At 38.1% G+C, this 21,051-nt stretch overlaps 1 protein-coding gene across 3 annotated transcripts in view; it reads right to left on the bottom strand.

The window, feature by feature from the left end:
* GrlHz (Gustatory receptor-like Holozoa) overlaps nt 1-21,051 on the bottom strand; it is a 235,172-nt gene that overhangs the window by 144,484 nt on the left and 69,637 nt on the right. For all 3 annotated transcript variants that reach the window (XM_090381276.1, XM_090381277.1, XM_090381278.1), the window contains exon 5: nt 11,780-11,995. In XM_090381276.1, the coding sequence (XP_090237402.1) occupies nt 11,780-11,995 (216 nt within the window). The remainder of the gene's footprint in view (nt 1-11,779; nt 11,996-21,051) is intronic.

The raw sequence follows: 21,051 nt of genomic DNA, 5'->3' as shown, positions 1-21,051 counted from the left end.
AAGCAATTAGAATAAAGTTTCAAACTTCCTTTAGCACATGAAAATTCAATGTGAGAGCCTGGTGTGTGAAATTCAGTCTATACAAATATCAGTAAATGCTTCAGTACAGCTTTGATTTTAGAAGTTTAAAATTTTTAAATTTCAATTTAAACATTAAGGAAATGTTTAAATGGAATTTTGGAATAAAAGAACACCCTAAGATCCTCATGAACTGAAAGTTTTTGGGCAAAAGAATTTTTGGTTGGGGGTAGTATAGGCGACCTTTCTTCTAGGGTTGGGCTTCCGCAATAAAATTAGTTTTTGAGCTTTAATTAATAGTTTAAAATATGTATGAAAAATTTATTTAAATAAAGTTTCAAAAATTATTAATATTCCATAGGAAGAGTTATTTGGTTTTTAGGAGCATTAGCAACTAAGGCCATATTGCTCCGGGATATGCGGTGGTCATTCCCTGACCTTTCCGCATCCTCCGTATTTGGTGGTGACGGGCTCGAACCCCGGTCTAATCAAGAAGCGGGTGCTACCCATAGGAAGAGGGGGGGACCTGCGCACAGACTCTGCATAGCTCGCATTTGTGGAAAATAAAATCTGGTTAGTCTAATGGTGGATGAATGAATTGAATACTTGCATTCGATTCTCCCACCACTAGGTAGTAGTGGCAGCATGTGATGCAATAAAGCATGTGTATGAGCTTATGCAGCATCAGCCATATCCCCTGACGAAATCATCTGTAGTGAGGTAGGGCGCTGCAACAGCATATGAGCGGGCATATCAGTCATAGATCAGTGGTGTTTTGCACTACAATCATTTTGTGATGTCTTATGTACTTTTCATATAAAAATAAAGTGGGCATCATATTAATTTTATAATATTACAATTGTGTATACCCCAAATTAAAATATCATGGAGTTTTTTGAGAGAAGGAGTTTTAAAAAAGTGTAGCAAGCAGTTCACATGTTTCTAGCGACAAGGTGACTGGTAGAGCGGATACTGACGAAAATACAGATCAAGGCACTAGCATTACTTGTGTAGCAGATGAATCGAGGAAAAGGGAAGTGTTGTTTGTCAATACTAAAACATCGCTAAGTCATAAAAAATGTAAATATGACTCGAGTTATTTATTACTAGGATTCACGACCACAGGAAATCCCGATGCGTTATGTATATTACGCAATAAGATCTTATCAAATAGTTTGTCAGCACCAGCTAAATTGTGCAGACATTTTGAAACGAACCATTCAGAATATAAAAATAAAGATGTTAAATTTTTTGAAAGAAAACTTGAGTCTCTTGACAAAACTAAACATTTTATGTTGAAAATGCTGTTGGATAATGAAAGGGTAACAATGGCTTCCTACAAAGTAAGCTACCATATAGCACTCGCAGGTGAAGCGCATATAATTTCTGAAACTCTCATAAAACCATGCATCAAAGGTGTTGTTCAGTGTATGTTCGATGAGAAATCCTGTCAACAAATTGAAAAGATTTCTTTCTCAAATAATACAGTTTCGTGCAGAATTCATGATATGGTTGAGGATATTGAGCAGGAACTTATTTTAAGACTTCAGTCGTGATGAATACTCTTTACAATTAGACGAGACAACGGAAGTTGCAAACCTATCAATTTCATTAGTTTTCGTTCGTTATTACTACAATAATTCTATTGAAGAAGACATATTACTCTGTCTTCTTCAATAGAATTTGAAGAAAATTCTTTACAAACCAATACAACAAGAGAAATGATATTTAAATGTATTGATGATTTTCATACATCTATGAAGACTCATCAAATAAGTTGGGAGAAATGTGTCGATGTATGTAGCGATGGTGCAAAGTCAGTGATAGGACCTGTGAAAGGGGCAGTAAAACAAATTAAAAATGTTGCTAAAACATGTACGAGTAGTCACTGTGTTCTTCATAGACATGCACTGGTTGCTCGAAATATCCCTTCATCTTTAAAATGTATTTTAGATGAAGCAGTGAAAATTATTAACTTTGTGAAAACACGACTATTCCAAATTATATGTGAAGATGTGGGCAGCCAACATACATCTTTGCTGGTTCATACTGAAATTAGATGTCAGAGTTCTGACATCTAATTGTCACACGGCCGCTCTGTCACATGGCAGAGTTCTTTTCAGATTGTTTGAATTATGAGACGAGCTCGCCATATTCTTACACAATGACAAATTTCTATTAGCAGATCAGATCACTTTAGGAACGTTTCGTGGTTGAGTCAAATTGCTTATCTGGCAGATATATTCACAAAACTGAATGATGTGTCTCTCTTCAAGGAAAAAATGTCAATATTTTCAACACAAAAGAGAAATTACGATCATTATTAAAAAATTTACAATACTGGCCCATGGCTGTTGAAAAAAATAATATGGCCATTTCCAACTTTAAATGACTTTTTACAGGAATCGAACTGTGAAATTCACAAGGAAATTCGAAAAGAATTATTTCTCATCTAAAATCAGTAACTGTGGCATTAAATGAATATTTTCCTCTACTAAAAGATGACAATAACTATTGGGTTACCAATCCTTTCAATATTAAAGAAAAATCAGAGGAACTAACTACTTCAGAATATGAAAATCTCATTGACCTGATATCAAACAGCCAAATAAAAATTAAATTTAATGAAGTTTCATTAAATGAGTTTTGGTGTGATTTAAAAGAATATCCAATTCGTTGTTTGTTGCTGTTTAGTACCACATATTGTGTGAAAGTGGATTTTCGCTCTACACTGTGACAAAAACAAAATACAGAAGTAGTTGGATGCCACTCCTGATATTAGAATTCAGCTGTCCACAATTAAACCAAATTTTGAAAGAATATTGAAAGGAAAGAAGACGTTTAATCCTTCACATTAATTACCAGTTTGAATTAATAAAATTTGCTTTTCAATTATTAATCTGTTTTTTTTTTTTTTTTGTATTTTCAATAAATTATTTTTGATTTTTTGATTTGTTGTTTTATTTATAACCAGTAAAAATTGGCAGGGTTCCAAAATTTTTTTGGAACCCTGCCAATTTATCAAGGTGAAAAGAGTTCTGCGATTAAAATAAATTCGGAACCGCTGTTCTAGATGAAATAATTCAGCTAGGTTTAGAACAATTTTTTTGATACAGAGGAAGCAATATTTGCAATGTACTGAGATTAGAAGTCAGGGTAATCCCTAACAGAGATATGTGATAATGTCTAGAAATCTAAGTGTCATCAAACATAAGCATAGCAGCAGAAGGATGATTTTTTCCAGATACAAGACAGGACCTGAATTTTAGAAAAATTTAAACTAACTTAACTTTGCCTGATTGGGGAATTACCTGAATATCAGCATTTAAGGAACTGGTTTTTTAAAAATATTTGAGAAGTTGAAGATGTTCATGCAGGACAAGGTTACTCAAACTGTAAAATGGAATGCACCGCACCATCATCAGCAGAACTATGGTTAGGATTTCTAGTCAGTCGAAGAAGGTCATTAATAAACCAAGGAAAGAACGGAGAGAAAGAACTGAACCTTGGGGAAAAATAGTGGCAATGGAGAAGTTAAAAAACAGAGAGCCATCTACCATCACCTGCAGTGAGCATTCAGAGAGAAAACTGGATACCCAATTACAAAAAAAGTCAGCAATAGATAAGATGGAAGCTTAAAAGACCTTCATGCTAAACATGATCAAAAGCCTTTGAAATGTCAAGATCGACTGTTTTCAGTTTCACCAAATTTTTCCACTGAATTTGTCCATAGATGGTAACACAAGCCAGTATATCATTAGTAGATCGACACTTATGAAATCTACACTGGAGATAATCAATCAGATGGAAGGTTTCAAGATAGCAATATTTGCAATGTACTAATGCCCAGTTTAGGAGTTGGCAGTTAATGGATTTCTTTAGTACTTTAGAAAACCAGTGCAATGATAACTGGATGGAAGGGATTTGTCACCCATTTTAGGAACTGACTGGATATGAGAATTTTCCAAGCAGAAGGAAAAAATCAGTAGAATAAGAGAGTAAAAAGGTGCACAGAACAGATGTAAACTCAGGAGCACAGGCTTTGAAAACAAGTGGAAAAATACCATCAGGAATTGGAGCTTTCTTGGTATTAAGATTGTTCAAAATTCTTCTACCATCTTTTTTTTTTTTCTTTTTTATGAAAACACCAAACACGAAAGGAATTAGAACCTATAGTACTTAGAATCGAACATGGTTCTATCGCCACTTCAGGTAAAGATAAAGATGGGCAAAACTTGTGGACAATAACTTTGGAAAGAGACCAGAATGCTCTCGGCTACCTTTTTTTTTTTTTTTTTTTTATGTAAACCCCAAACACAAGAGGTATTAGAACCTATAGTACTTAGTACCGTGCCTGGGTTGGAGGTTGAGAAGACGAAACAAGATATTTGTTGACATTGGACTTGAACTTCTGTAGACTATAATTTTCAGGAAACACATATGAAGGAAGGTTGTTCCAGAAAACGGCAGTTGAATGAACAAACGAGGAAGATAAAAAGTTGTTTCTGTGAGTTTGAAGTTTGACAGTAAATGGATGTTGGCTGGTACCAGCACATGTTCGGACTGCTTTGAAAGAGAGAGAGCGGGAATTATAGAAGCCAATTCAGAAGAACAGTGCCCATGGAAGTATTTGTAGAAGCGGCATGCAGCAGAAACAGTACGTCTATGAGACAGCGAGTGGAGAGACTCTGTAGAGATGAATCATTAATTAACCTAACTACCCTCTTCTGAATGGAATCAAGAAGCCTGAGGGAGGTTTTGGGTGCACCACCCCAGATGTGGGAACAATATTCCATGGCAGGGTGGATTTGCGATTTATACAGAGTGAGCAGCTGTTTGGAAGAAAAGTAACCCCAGCAGCGAAAGAGAAAACTAAGTTTTTTAGATACAGAGTAAGCAATATTTGTAACGTGCTTGTGCCAAGAGAGATTAGAAGTCAGGGTAATCCCCAAAAGAGATATATCATTTTGCCTAGAAATCGGAGGTCACTAAAGATAAACACAGCAGCAGAAGAATCCTTTTTGCGAGATATAAGACAAGACTGGGTTTTAGAAGGGTTGAAATCAACTAAGTTGTCTTTGCCCCACTGGAGAATTACCTGAAGATCGGCATTTAAGGAATTGGTAGCAGATTTTCAAGAAGTTGAAGCTGATTGAGCAGCGCAAGGTTTCTCAAAATGGAAAGTAGAATGCAATGTGCTATCATGGGCAAAACTATGGATAGGATTTCTAGTCAATGGAAGAAGGTTATTAATATTCAAGAGGAAAAGAGTGGGGGAAAGAACTGAACCTTGGGGGACACCGGCATTAGTGGAGAAGTTAGAAGACAGAGAGCCATCTACCACCACCACCACCCTCAGTGGCGATCAGAGAGAAAACTGGATAACCAATTACTGAAAACAGTTGGCAAACCATAAGATGGAAGCTTAGCATTAGTAGAGGCATATGATGTAAGAAAGCAAGCTTATGCAGCATCAGCCAAAAAAAAAAAAAATGCCAAACACGATTGAAAGCCTTTCAGATGTCAAGAGCAACTACTTGTGTCTCACCGAACCTTTCCATTGAATTAGTCCATAACTGGGTAATATAAGCGAGAACATCACCGGTGGATTGACACTGACAGAATCCATACTGGTGATCGTTGAAAAGACGGAAGGTTTCTAGGTAGTTTAAAAGTTGGCGGTTAATTGATTTCTCCATTACTTTAGAAAGAGTAGAAGTAATTGCAATGGGACGATAATTGGATGGGAAAGATTTGTCACCCTTTTTAGGAACTGGCTGGATATGAGCAAATTTCCAAGCAGAAGAAAAAACACCTTTGGAATAAGAAAGTGAAAAAAGGCGGCAAAGAATAGGAGTAAGTTCAGGAGCACGGGTTTTGAGAAAAAGTGGAGAAATACCATCGGGACCTGGAGCTTTGTTAGCATCAAGATTCGTCAAAATCCTTCTAACATCCTTTTGACGGAAGACCACAGGAGGCATGGAATGGAGCATGTTGGGAATGGTGGGTGGTGTTTTACCAAGATCATTAATATATGAGTTGGAAGAAAAATGGGATGCTAGCAAGTCAGCTTTATCCTTGGCTGAAGTGACAACAGAACCATCTGGTTTGGACAGAGGTGGGAGCAGAGATGGGCAAAAGTTGCGGCCAATAGCTTTGGCAAGGGACCAGAATGCTTGGCTACCATTAGGGCAAGAAGCAAGTTTTCTACTCTAAGCCTGTTCAAACTCTAGTTTGGACTGATTAATAACTATTTACAATTGTTGCGAGCTTTGGTGTAGGCAGAAAATGAAACTGAAGAATTAGAAACAAGCCAATTACGACATGCAACATTCTTCTCTTGAACAGCCTTAGCACATTTATTGGAAAACCAAGGTTTAGATAAAGGACGAGATCTTAAAATGGAGTGTGGGATAAAGGATTCCATTCCTGCAAGATTAATTTCACTGACACGATCTGAGCAAATGTTGACATCAGAAGTTTTGAAACAGTAATCTAACCAAGGAAAATAAGAAAAGAAATCTCGCAGGTCAACCCATTTTGCATTCTTGTAATGCCAAACAACACAAGGTTGGGAACAGCCATGAGATAAAGGCTCCATTGGAGAAGAGACAATCACCAAGTTGTGATCTGAAGTGCCTAAAGGACCTCTCACTTTGACCATGTACTTAAAAGGGTTGTTTGTGAGAAAAAGATCAAGCGTGTTGGCTGTATGATTAGGACTGTCCGGTATTACACGATCCACTGGTGTAGGTAAATGAACAATCTGTGCAAGGTCATTAGTAATTGCAAAAGCCTCAACATCTCGACCAGCTGGGTCGGTGTGACTAGAAAACAGAAGCCAGCTGGAGTTGTGAACATTAAAATCACCAAGGAAAATCACCTCACTGTTAGGAAAGTTGGACTGGAGACAGTCAAGTTGCAAAGAGAGTAAGTCAAAAAGCTCCAAATGATTAGTGGAGTTGGGAGAACGGTAGAGTCAACAGATGAATTTTACTCAATGAGGTAGAGAGATTTTAAGCCAGAGAAGATCAAAGAGAGTAGATTCCAAATTGTCAAGTCTCTGACAGGGAATATCAGGACGGACATATGCACAAGTACCACCTTTGAGACGAAAGGAATCATAGAGTGAATAATTTGGGCATCTGAGATGAGCACTAGTTGAATCAACCGATAACTGAGACTCTATTAGAAAAAGTACATGCGGTTTGGCAGAGTGCAAGTGGAAATGGACATCGTTAAGATTAGAATTGAGGACACGTATATTTGTGAAATGAATTAGGAAGTGCTTGGGAGGTTTGCCAAACCGCATGTACTTTTTCTGATAGAATAGTAAGAAAAAGTGGGTGGGACATGCAGTATGAAGTAATGAAATTTTTGGATATGGCGTACACATGGTAAGAATATACCCAAATCCTTTACATAACGTGGCCTCGACAATGCTCCCCGCATACACACTACTCGGACTCCCTCCAGTCACTATCTGGCAGAGTAGAGGTAGCAAGATTATACACTAGCTGATCCGGAAGCCTCCTAGAGAGTTACCAATAAGTTCAGTCCGGTGTACTAACTAGCGGCCGGCCTGCAAACACCGTTTTAGAGCTGTACCCTAAGTAAATGTCAGGAATATTGGATCTCGCCACGATGTTCATCATAACCTCAAAAGTCATCAATCATACTGCATGATGGAAGAGATAGGGAAGTTGACCGGAACTTAGCTCTAGAGACTAAACGTGGGTTTCACCACTTCAAGCCTCCAATAAGCAAAGTGGTGGTATTGCACTGCTTGATGAGTGTCATCTACCACCTAGTACTGCCTGGTAACACAGAGGGGCAGCATTCCTCCATGTGGTGTGGGCTCCACACCTCGACCCCTGTTTACGTTGGTTCACACCTGGGTGGTCACCCACCATGTACTTGTGCATGGAGGTTATACCCAGGATTACTAACAGTCCCACCATCATCATGAAAATGATGATGGTGGGACTGTTACCAATAAGTTCGGTCCGGTGCAAGCAGAGGATCTGGCTGTCACAGACCGTCCGGACTTCGAGGAAATTGGGTCCACTTGACTTGTGTGTCACCCGAATATCAGTTCCATCAGTGTTTTAGACTCCCAGGTAGCAAGTGCAGCTTGTCTGGCATATCTGAGAGAATGTCTGTGACAACCTCAAGGACTAATTTGGACAAGAAGCATTTGGACAAGAAGCAAGTTTTCTACTCTTAGCATGTTCAAAATCTAGTTTGGACTGATTAATAACTACTTTACAAATGTTGAGAGCTTTCGGGTAGGCAGAAAATGAACGTGGAGATTCTGATGCTGTCCAATTGCAATAAGAAAAGCTTATCTTGAACAGCCTTAGTACATTAATTGGAAAACCAAGGTTTTGAAAGAGGATGAAATTTTAAGGTGGAGTGTGGAATAAAAGGATTCTGTTTCTACAAGAATAATTTCACTGACAAGATCAGAGCAAACGGTGACATCAGAAGATTTCAAACAGTAATCCGACCAAGGAAAAGAAATCTCACAGATAATATAATCCCATTTTGCATTCTTGTAATGTGAAACAACACGAGGTTGAGAATGGCCATGAGAGAAAGGCTCCATTGGAAAAGAGACCATCACCAAGTTATGATCTGAGGTGCCTAAAGGATCCCTCACCTCAACTGTGTACTTAGAAGGATTGTTTGAAAGAAAAAGACTAAGCGTGTTGGCTGCGTGGTTCGGATTGTCTGGTATTCTGGTAGATAAATGAACAATCTGTGTGAGGTTATTAGTAATTGCAAAAGCCTCATCATCTCAACCAGCTTGATCTAAAAAATTGAAGCCAGCTGGAGTTGGTGAACATTAAAATTGCCAAGGAAAATTAATTCACTGTTGGGATAGTTGGACTAGAAGAAGCTGAGCTTCCAAGAGAGGAAGTCAAAGAGTTCCTAATGATTACTGGAATTAGGAGATTGAACAGATGAATCTGACAGAATGGAGTAGAGAGATTTTAAGCCAGAGAAGACTGAAAAGAGGAGATTCCAAATTTCAAGTCTCTGACAGGGAATATCAGAGCAAACATAAGCACAAGTATCACTTTTAGAAGCAAAAGGATTTATACAGCAAATAATTAGGATTATTGAGATGAGCAGTGGTTAAATAAACTGATAATTGGAATTCTGTCAGAGAAAGTAAGTGGGGTTTGGCAGACTAAGTATAAATGAACATCACTGAGATTGGAACTGAGACCACCATGTACATTTGCAAAATGAACAAAAATATGTTTGGGAGGTTTACAACTATTTTGCTGATAAGTTTGTTCTATTAGCTTGACTATTCATGATGTATTCAGCAGTAAAGAAAGGGTTGGGGAACATGTATGAATTAAAAAAATTTTTGGACATGTCGTACATACAGCAAGAATATACCCAGCTCCTTGACATAACATAGCTTCGACAATGCTCCCTGTATATACACCACATTACGTGGATTCACTCCAATCACTATCTGGCAGAGTAGCGGCAGTGAGATTATACAATGGCTGATCCCGATGTCTCCTGGAGAGTTACTAATAGGTTCAGTCCAGTGGACTATCTAGTGGCCAGCTTGCAAACACCGTTTTAGAGCTGTACTCTTGAAATCTAAAGAACTGGATCTTGCCATGATGTCCACTATAGCTTCAAAAGACATCAATCATACTGCATGATGGAGGTGACGGGAAGGAGGGTGTTGCTGGAGCTTTGCTCTGGAGCAGTGGTTTTCGACCTTTTTTTAATAATGACATCCTTAAGCAATTAATTTTATTTTGTGGCACCCCTACTCAATTTTCTGCCTGTTAGATCCGATTCTCTTTCCGTATATATGTATCTAATATTAAAAAAAATATATGTTATATGATAGTTATTATAATAATATATTTATAAATAAAATTACAATTCATAATATAAATTATATATACTTATATAATCATTTTATTCTTTATATAGAGGTACCGTTGGGTCTGGGTCTTGAAATTTCAGGCTGGGGCTTGAAAAAGCCATACCTGCATAATATCCCTCGTAACATGTCCAAATGCTAATGCTGTGAGAATACAGTCAGCAATAATATAATAGCAGAACAACAAACACAGCACACCACTTCAAGCTATACAGAATAACATTTACTGCAATAATAAAAACATAAACCATAACTTTATGACAAAAAAGGCAAATAAAAGAGATAACTCAAAACGAACACTATCTGCAACGGGCTTATAGAGCAGTTTTATGCTAGACTGCATGCAGCAAAGCAATGTTAATGGAACTTCTGGTGACATCCATCCATTCCTCAAGATTTTACATTTGCTGTATAGGGTAGCGCATATATACCCTAGATTTCAAAAGTCCAGCGAACTAGTTGCCATAAATCTTGACTATAATCCACCTGGATATTAGTTTGCTCACATGTGTGGTCACGAATGGTCATACTGCAGGCATACTGTGTGTACATAAAGTTCCTACCTAGATAGAAATTTTGCATACTTTTATATACACTGAAAGGACAGAATTCATGGGATACCTGCTTCCTGAGCAACACGACAGTGTCATCCCTCTCACTAGTGGATGAAGCCACTGTTTGACAGGTATATAGGTACACTGCAGTCACGTAGATGGTAATTTGATGTCAGTATGGATAAATGTCGTGAGTTAACCGACTTTGAAAGAGGGATGATAGTGGGTGCACGACGCATGGGTCACTCTATTGTGGTACAGAAATTGCACTATCCCCATTCGACAGTATCAAGAGTGTATCGGGAATATGCCATTTTCAGAATAACATATCATGAACAGCACTGTGGGTGGAGAAAGGTGGTGGATGAATGTGGCCGTTGACATCTGTCTCGCATTGTTTCAGCCAGAGAGCGACAGTGGCACAAATCACTGCTGACTTCAACAAGGGAGATGCCAGAAATGTCTCCACCAAGACCATCAGGTGATTATTAACCACAACAGATTATGGGAGCCTCCGATCCACCAGAGTCCCAATGCTAACACCATGACACAGGACTCTACGCCTCAACTGGCTGAAAGAACATCGGCACTGGACCTTGAATGATTGGAGACGCAGTCCCCTGGTCTGATGAGTCTTGTCTCCAGTTATTTTGAGCAGATGGGAGGATGCGTATCTGGAGGCAACCGCACAAAGCTATGCACCTGTCATGTCAACAAGGAACTGTTCGGGCAGGTGGGCAGTCGGTAATGGTCTGGGGGTGTGTTCAACTGGCACATGTTGGGACTTCTGGTATGTCTAGACACATCTCTGAACAGGCCAGATTATGTGTCCATCATTGCAGAACATCTGCATCCCTTCATGGTCATCGTGCACCCACAGGGCAATGGACTCTTCCAGCAGGACAATGTGCCTCCCCACAGAGCTGTGGTGACTAGAACATGGTTTGAAGAGCATTCTGCAGATTTTATCACCATGGAATGGCCTCCACATTCACCAGACATGAACCCTCTGGAGCATCTTTGGGATGCTATGGATAGGTCTGTTCGAGCTTTGGATCCTCCACCCAGGAATGCGGCAGAATTATGGACAGCAGTGCAACAAATATGGATGGAAATACCTATGGAACACTTTCGTGAATGTAGGTGGACTCAATGCCTCGCCATGTAGCTGCCCTTATGTAGGCAAGAGGTGGATCTACCCATTACTAGGTAGGTATCCCATGATTTCTTTACACTCAGGGTAAAACAGAAAGTCAGACAAACACAAACACACACTTAAACATACCCTTTCCATCAGTGTTTGTAGCTGCTCATTTTCAGGAATATGCATTAAGTAGAGGGTATAAAGATATGCTACGAAGTGGAGGAGATCTGGAAGTAGGTAAATGGTATAAAGATTACCCTCACACTTTTTTGTTTCACTTCCTGAAGTTTGGCTGCTGTTAATTGTAACATTTTCATTATATGATACAGAATATGGACCAGATGTTAACAGATTCATCTATAACAAGAAACGATAGTATTCGTTATTAATCAGGGGTGGGGAGAGAATTTATATGCATAAAAAAAAAAAAACTAGATTACTCTAAAAATAGTATTAAATACCATGTCACATGTTAAAATGTCACAATATGCATTAAAACTTAATATATCTTTGCCAGAAAAAAAAATTCTTACAAAGGTAATTAAAATGAACTCATACATTAGCATTATAATATTTTCAACAAAACAAACTATAATATTTTCTAGTTGTCAGAAGTAAAGCAGTGCCTTTTGCCAGGAGGAATTAATTTGTAAAGATCATTTATTATTAACAAATATGATAACATGATATCATGATGCCAAAAATGGAGACAAACTAGAAACAAGATTAGTATCTGGATGGCACCAGTTACACTGGTGTCATCTAGATACTTGCTGATTGACAACATTTTCTGGAAATAAGGGTTGTTGAAAATGACCTCCATCTTTTATTGCAATTTAATTTCACATTCACCTGTTGCTGATTGTAGGTTTCTAGACTGGTGTGAACAATCTCCACAGTAACTAAAAGATCATACAAAGAAATGCTATGCCTCAAGAACTTTGATACTATTTGCTAAACAGGAAGAATAAGTGTGGGTAATTGATAAGCACAATCGTCTGAATTTTATATGAGCATCCACACGTTCTGTGCATTCGCAAAACACATAGTATCACTTACATCAATGCAAAAAGCTACTGCATTGACAATAATGAAGGGTTTATGATGAAATGAAACAGCTTCAAGCCAAATATTCTGTCTGGAGAGAACTGGTGAGGATGGTAGAGGAACATTGATGGTAGAGTCAGTTTTTATATTATTTCATGCTCAGAGCAGATTTCAAAGTAAACTTTTTTGACAGATGAAATAAATGAATTAAGTCAAAGAAACAATATCAAAACTATTTACAAATTGGAAAGGGGAAATTTTTACTAAAACAGTTCGGGGAGGGAGATAAAATCACTACCACAATACTAATAATTAAAACATAGTACTGTGCCACTGAATGTTGGATAGAATCTGTATCAGAAAGATTTGCATATATAGGAATTGGAACAATTTTTATATATTAACCAAGCACCACAAATAATATCTATTGACAAAATAAGATTTATTAATACCAACAATTCATCAATATAATAAAAGCTGACTGCTTTTAAACAACAGTCAGGAATGAGGTCATATCTAACAGCTGATATATCAGAGTCCTTTGATAACTGATTTCAAATTAGATAATGTGATTTAGTGTTCCCCTTACTAAGGGTAACACGAACCATCTAAGTCAAAGGGAAACTCAGATTTTTCATTACAAATTGGTTTGAATTGTAAAATGGCACTTCTGAATTCATTTACCAATATTCAAATTATTCACTTCAGAAATTGGAGGGTTGTAAAATACTTTTTCCTGTACATATTCTGTGCTAGAAAAAATCATGAACTGCCTCTCACTTAGTCATGTTGAAGTCAATATTGGCATTATTAAACAAATGATATGAATCCTGCGAGTGGTAATGTTAATATCATTTAAAGAAAACCTGCTACTCTTTAAATAACATAGATAAGAGAGGCAACAACCAAGCGTTTTAGTACAGAGAAATTTTTTAAACTGACAACACATTCTCGGGTAATAAACGCTGACAACAAGCAAGTCAAAAGATACTTGCTTGTTGATTGTTATTTGGTTTTTAGGAGCATTAGCAACTAAGGCCATATTGCTCCGGGGATATGCGGTGGTCATTTCCTGACCTTTCCGCATCCTCCATATTTGGTGGTCACAGGCTCAAACCCTGGTCTAATCAAGAAGCGTGTGCTACACACTGCTGCTCCTGCCCACCTGGCTACGGAGGCGCCAAAAGAATCAGATAAAGGGAGGGAAGATAACATAGGCTATGGAAGCATATGACCAATACAACTTCATAATCAACATATTTACACATATCAGACTATTGATTAATTAGAACAACAAGTTGTGGATCTCCAAACATTGAATTCTATTTTTATATGTAATGAGAAAAAGTATGCACTCCCTAATAAAGGTAAGGGATCAAATTTAAAACATGCATTACAAGAAGTGGAAATATTGGGAACTAGAAAAAGATGTAACTAATACAAGCCTCGCCTTTAGTGGCAGCAGCAGCAGCAATGGTATCAATGAAAATGAAACATGTGCAATTCACCACGATAAAACAGTTTTTCATTCAAGATGAATGCAGATTAAAATCACCTATCACTAATGTTTTGACTCCAAATGAACAGATTAAATTAAAATAACCTTTCACTAATAAATTTTTCAACTCCATGTGAACTGCAAGCTGGAGAAATAGCATATATCTGTGTGTGTGTGTGTGTGTGTGTGTGAGAGAGAGAGAGAGAGAGAGAGAGAGAGAGAGAGAGAGAGAGAGAGAGAGAGAGAGAGAGAGAATATAAACAAAAAAGGCTATATTAAAATATTTAAAACAACCAGAAACAAGTTCTACACTATCACCAATAAATTGAAAAAATGTATGCTCCAACCACCACCATATTTAAGTTTCCTATTAGATACAATACATGTACATCCTAGATCGGTACAAAATTGAAATATGTAACAATAATCCAATAGCCATGTTTCAGAAATTGCAATGACTCCAAAAAAAAAACAAAAAAAACACAGCCACTGATACATGCAATTAACATATCTAAGAACTCCATTTATGTGGCGAAAAAATGTCCTATTCTCTTTTTACTCCTTGTTGCCTCTCTTATGTCCTGCCAATATTCCATCCATAAAATTTCAAACTGGAAAGCAAAGAAAGTCTCTCTCAAAAACTATATCAGCAACAGGAAATACTTCACACCTTGAGAACAATATTATTAATAATCTAATCATACCAAAAAAAAAATTCTGTGTATCATTAGCAGAGCTTTTTGTACTCTCCTAGCAGCCTTAATGCATTGCTAAACGAATTTCATGTCTGATACCACTACAACCCACAGATGCTTTTCTTCTTGAACTATGGTGAGTATGTTATCCCAAAGAGATAATTTCAATGCCCAGAAATGTCCCTTCTATCCGTCTACCTAAATATCACTGCCAAATTTTGACACAAAATTGCAAATATTGCCTAGGTGGTAGATGACTCATTAACCGGTGCAATAACACCACTTTGCTTATTGGAGGCTTGAAGTGGCGGAACCCTTCCCCATCTCTTCCATCATGCAGTATGATTGATGACTTTTGAGGTTATGATGAATATTGTAGTACGATCCAATCTTCCTTACATTTTGAGGGTACAGTTCTAAAGCGGTGTTCGCAGGCTGGCTGCTAATTAGTACACCAGACCGTACCGAACCTATTGGTAACTCGAGGAGGCTTCCGGATCAGCTAGGGTATAATCTTGCTACCTCTACTCTGCTAGATAGTGACTGCAGGGAGTCAGAGTAGTGTGTATGCGGGGAGCATTGTCGAGGCTACGTTATGTCAATATATTCTGTATCTTGTAGTAATCCTAAACAATTTTATTTTCTGATACCAATTTCATAAATTCTTTGGCTAGCCATTTCAACAACTTTCTTTTCTAAGAACATCATAATCCCATTATATAAGGCTATTGTTAGACCACACTTGAAATACTGTGTTAAAGTATGGAGACCGCATCTAAAGAAAGACATGCTTCTTGAAAGGATCCAAAGATGGGTAACTCACCTGGTGAGATCGGAAAAAGGGCAGCCATATGAGAAAAGACTTCAAATATGTGGGTTGCTAAGCTTGGAAACTAGGCACCTTAGAGGAGACTTGATTGAGATGTTTAAGGCTTTGAGAGGCATAAGCAAAATGAATGAGGACGAAGTTTTCAAGGTTATAAATGATTCTAGAACAAGGGGCCATGATTTCAAGTTACGGGGGGGGGGAGATGTTTAGACTGGATTGCACGAAGTTTTATTTTAGCCAGAGAGTTATAAATTACTGGAATAAGTTACCTACATGGGTGGTAGAGGCTGACAGTTTGGGGAAATTCAAAGGTCAGCTGGATAATTACCTATGGGAGGAGGGAAATGCATAGGTTATCTATTTCCTTTTCTCTTATTATTTTATTTTATTTGTTTTTGTTGTTTTAATTTATTATTATTTTTATTTTTTTGGCTGGTGCAGCATAAGACATAGGCTGCCTTGCACCATGTGGCCATTGCTAATACTAATACTAAACTAATACTCATTTCATCTTTTTTTTTTTTTTTTTTTGGTAGTTGTTGGCGCATCGGCTTCTGTGGCCATATTGCACCTCCCAAGGTTTTTGCAGTACTTTGATCCAAGCCCGAGGCGGGATTCAAACCCGCGACCTTTGGGTTGCCAGGCAGGCACCTTACCCACCCGGCTAGTCCGGTCGGCCTCATTTCATCAATTGATTGGCAAGCCATTTCATTTCAAATTTGAACCACATCTTTTTAAAGGTGTGAAACATTTAATAGCATTTAGAACTGTATTCCTGAACATTTCCCGTTTCAGTATTTTGAACCTTAGTAATTTCAGTTGATCCTACCGAATGGAAATAAAATTATGTATAAAAAGACAACATAATCCTGTCCTCCCTCCCTCTTCTATGAAAATGAAAGCCATTGTCATCACAACTGTAATTTCCTTGGATATTTCCCATACCAAAAGGTTATCATCTTGAAAGCTACTAGGCTTTTCATACCTACTAAAAAACACTGTTCAAGGTTTAGGCCTAAATGGATGTCAGATGAACTAATGAGACTCGTGGCAGAGAAGAAAAATGTATGGGATGCATATAAATTATAAGGAGACACAGATGCCTATGGTAGACAGAAGATAGTCTGTAATCAAGTCACAAAGGAGGTTAGGCAGGCAAAAGTAGATTATGAGAAATCTTTGGCAAAGGATGCAAAGAAAAACAGTAAAGATTTCTTTACTTATGTAAACTCTAGTGGAAGTTAACTTTATGTGGAACTTAAGTTCCACTTAAGTTTACTAATGTAAATTTAGGTGGAAATCTAGAAGGAAGGGGATGAATTAGATTGGTCCACTTGATATCAATGGTTTGATTGTTGATGATGCTGCTCAGGCAGCTGACAAACAATGAGTATTTTGCATCTGCATTCACACATCAGGAATTCTGTAGGGAAGTGGAGGCCAGAAGCTTATAAAATTAACAGGGAGTTAAATGATATCCTGAAAGAGGCCTCTGAGGTCGGGAAAACTCATATCTAGAAAATAAACTCATACACCGGTCGGTGTATGAGTTTATTTTCTAGATATGAGTTAAATGATTTTATAATAACTGAGAGCAAAGTGGAGGAGAAATTGCTAAAGTTAAACATAAGGCATCCATCTATCCAGTTATGTTAAAGGAGGCAGCAAAAGAAGTAAACAGGCCTTTGGCCATGATTATGAGGATATCCTTGGACTCAGTGGAGATCACCGCAGACTGGAGATGTACAAATGTATCCTCAATTCACAAAGGGGGAAATCGAAAGGTGACACGAGTAATTACAGACCTATTAGTTTAACTTCTGTTCCAGAGAAATTAATGGAGGCACTGGTTAAAGAAGTATTGCAGGATCATCTAGACAAGGCTTCAGTTATAGCTCAGACAAAGCATGGGTTTGTTAAGGAGAAGTCTTGTCTGATCAATGTGATTGGATACTATGATGTGGTCACAATGGAACTGGATGCAAAGAATGATTTTGATATCATATATTTGGACTTAGAAGAGCTTTTGATACTGCTACGCATGCAAGACTGCTGCACAAATTGGAGAAGTGGGAGAAGTGTGGCATTTGAGGCAAATTGCTGCTATTATTATTATTAGCTATATGGTGCAAGGAAGCCTGAGGCTTATGCTGCACCAGCCAAAAAAATAAATTCCCGAGTTACCCTGAGAGAGAGAGAGAGAGAGTGTTAAAAGTAGAAAGGAATCACCAAGAAAGAGAAGAATGATGATATCCAGCTCAGGACCCTGGGTGTGCCAAGCCCATACTCACCAGATGTGAGGTTTGGATAAAGGGATGGTTGAGTGGGAGAAGACAGAGAGTGGTAATCAAGGGACACTGCTCATCGTGGATTAATGTTATTAGTGGAGTCCCCCAGGGGTACATGTTGAGTCCATTGTTGTTTTCTGTATTTTATCAATTATATTGATGAAGGAATATCAGTCTTAATGTCCAAGTTTGCAGATGATACGAAGATTGGTAGGGTTGTTAATGACAGTAAGGATGGTACGATACTGCAGGATCTAGAAAAGTTGAGCAGACTGGCTGAGAGGTGGAAAATGAAGTTTAACATTGACAAATGCAAAGTACTGCATATGGGTAGCAGTAACCACAGAGTATACCAACTGTGCAGTACTACACAGAGCAGTGGTGAATGAAAAAGACATGGGGGTAATCGTGCAGTTAGATATGAAGTTTTCTGAGTAGTGAAAAAAGGCTGCAAGAGTAGCTCATGGGATCTTGTCAATGATATACAGGAATTTTGCAAGAAGGGATAAGGGGGTGGTTAACCCCTTGTATAAGGCAATAGTCAGGCCACACCTTGAGTACTACATACAGGCCTCATTTTAGGAAAGATGTTGAGCTACCAGAAAGAGTACAGAGAATGGCAATGAGATTAGTGAGTGGAACAAAGGGTTGCTGTTACCAAGATACAAATAAATTCTGCAAATTGCAGCATCTGGAGACTAGGTACCTGCAAGGTGATCTGATTGAGGTGTATAAGACCTTGAATGGTTTGAGCAAGCTCAACACTAATGGGATTCTTCCTCTTGCTCAGATTCCGCACCTCAGGGGGTATAAATTCAAATTGAGGAGACTGTTGTAAAATAGATGAGTGGAAATTTGCATTTAGCCAGAAGGTGGTTGATTGCTGGAACAAACTTCCACCTGTCGTTGTGGAAGTTGACAGCTTAAATAAATTCAAGGCTGAACTAAAGAAATGTTTGGAGTGAATGGATGGGGTTTTTTTTTTTTTTTTTTTTTTTTTTGGCTGATACTACACTATACTATAAGTTTGCTTTCTTGCATCATATGCCTCTACTAATGCTAATGATCACTGCCTGCTAGAGGTACCTAACTCCAAGGCAGTCTCTATAAAGTGACTGCTACTAGATGTGTACCCTATCCACAAGTCCCAATCTATATCTGATATAAAAACTGAAGGGAATTTTCTGGCAAGCAGGACTTGTCTACGCACTGCTGCTTCTGCCCACCTGGCTACGGATCAAGTCACAAGGCAGGTTATTCCTAGTCAGCTGTGGTGCTATAAAATTTTATTTATAGTTTAATTTAGTTTAATTTATATGTTATTTAATGGCTGAGGAAAAGCCAAAATAGACCCACAAATATATGGTAGCAAGTTAGTCTGTAAATCAGTCTTTTAATCAGTAAAAATTTGACTGATTAATTTTTTTGCTAGTACACACTGTTCTCTTCTTCGCAATATTTCCAATCTACAAGGTATTTGCAAAGTAACAAGATTGGCAATACTGCTTGCCTGCAACAATCTTAATTGTTAAGATACATGCATCTCTTTGCGACATAACACTTGTGAGTCAAAATTAGTGCAGTGGCCCTTATATTCCAATGTTTTTTTTTCTGTAAACCCCAAACACGAGAGGTTTGGGGTTTACAGAAACCTATAGTACTTAGTACCGTGCTTGGGTTGGAGATTGAGAATACGAAAGAAGATATTTGTTGACATTGGACTTGAACTTCTGTAGACTGTAATTTTCAGGGAATACATATGAAGGAAGGTTGTTCCAGAAAACGGCAGTTGAATGAATAAACGAGGAAGATGAAAAGTTGGTTCTGCGAGTTTGAAGTTGGACAGTAAAAGGATGTTGGCTGGTACCAGCACATGTTCAGACTGTTTTGAAAGAGAGAGCGGGAATTATAGAAGCCAATTCAGAAGAACAGTGCCCATGGAAGTATTTGTAGACGCGGCATGCAGCAGAAACAGTACGTCTATGAGAAAGCGAGTGGAGAGACTCTGTTAGAGATGAATCATTAATTAACCTAACTGCACTCGTCTGAATGGAATCAAGAAGCCTGAGAGAGGTTTTGGGCACACCACCCCAGATGTGGGAACAATATTCCATGGCTGGGCGGATTTCCGATTTATACAGAGTGAGCAGCTGTTTGGAAGAAAAGTAATGCTGAGAGCGAAAGAGAAAACCAAGTTTTTTAGATGCGGAAGCAGCAATATTTGTACGACGCTTGTTCCAAAAGAGATTAGAAGTCAGGGTAATCCCCAAAAGAGATATATCATTTTGCCTAGAAATCGCAGTGTCACTAAAGATAAGCATAGGAGCAGAAGAATCATTTTTGCAAGATACACGACAAGACTGAGTTTTAGAGGGTTGAAATCAACTAAGTTGTCTTTGCCCCACTGGAGAATTACCTGAAGATTGGCATTTAAGGAATTGGTAGCAGATTTTCGAGAAGTTGAAGCTGATTGAGCAGGACAAGGTTTCTTAAAATGGAAAGTGGAATGCAATGTGCTATCATCGGCAAAACTATGGATAGGATTTCCAGTCAATGGAAGAAGGTCATTAATATACAAGAGGAAAAGAGTGGGGGAAAGAACTGAACCTTGGGGGGACACCGGCATTAGTGGAGACATTAGAAGACAGAGAGCCATCTACAATCACCCTCAGTGAGCAATCACAGAGAAAACTGGATAACCAATTACTAAAAACAGTTGGCAAACCATAAGATGGAAGCTTGTTTAGAAGACCTTTATGCCAAACACGATCGAAAGCCTTTGAGATGTCAAGAGCAACTACTTGTGTTTCACCAAACCTTTCCATTGAATTAGTCCATAAATGGGTAAAATAAGCCAGAATATCACCAGTGGATCGAAACTGACGAAATCCATACTGGCGATCGTTGATCAGACGTAAGGTTTCTAGGTAGTTTAGGAGTTGGCGGTTAATTGATTTCTCCATTACTTTAGAAATAGAAGAAGTAATTGCAATGGAATGATAATTGGATGGGAGGGATTTTTTCACCCTTTTTAGGAACTGGCTGGATATGAGCAA

The sequence above is a fragment of the Mastigoproctus giganteus genome, chromosome 9, assembly GCF_048544385.1.
Source record: "Mastigoproctus giganteus isolate SK-2022 chromosome 9, ASM4854438v1, whole genome shotgun sequence".
In the NCBI taxonomy this organism is placed as follows: Eukaryota; Metazoa; Arthropoda; class Arachnida; order Uropygi; family Thelyphonidae; genus Mastigoproctus; species Mastigoproctus giganteus.
Note: the sequence above shows the minus strand (reverse complement) of the source record. Positions and strands in the feature narration are given on the sequence as shown.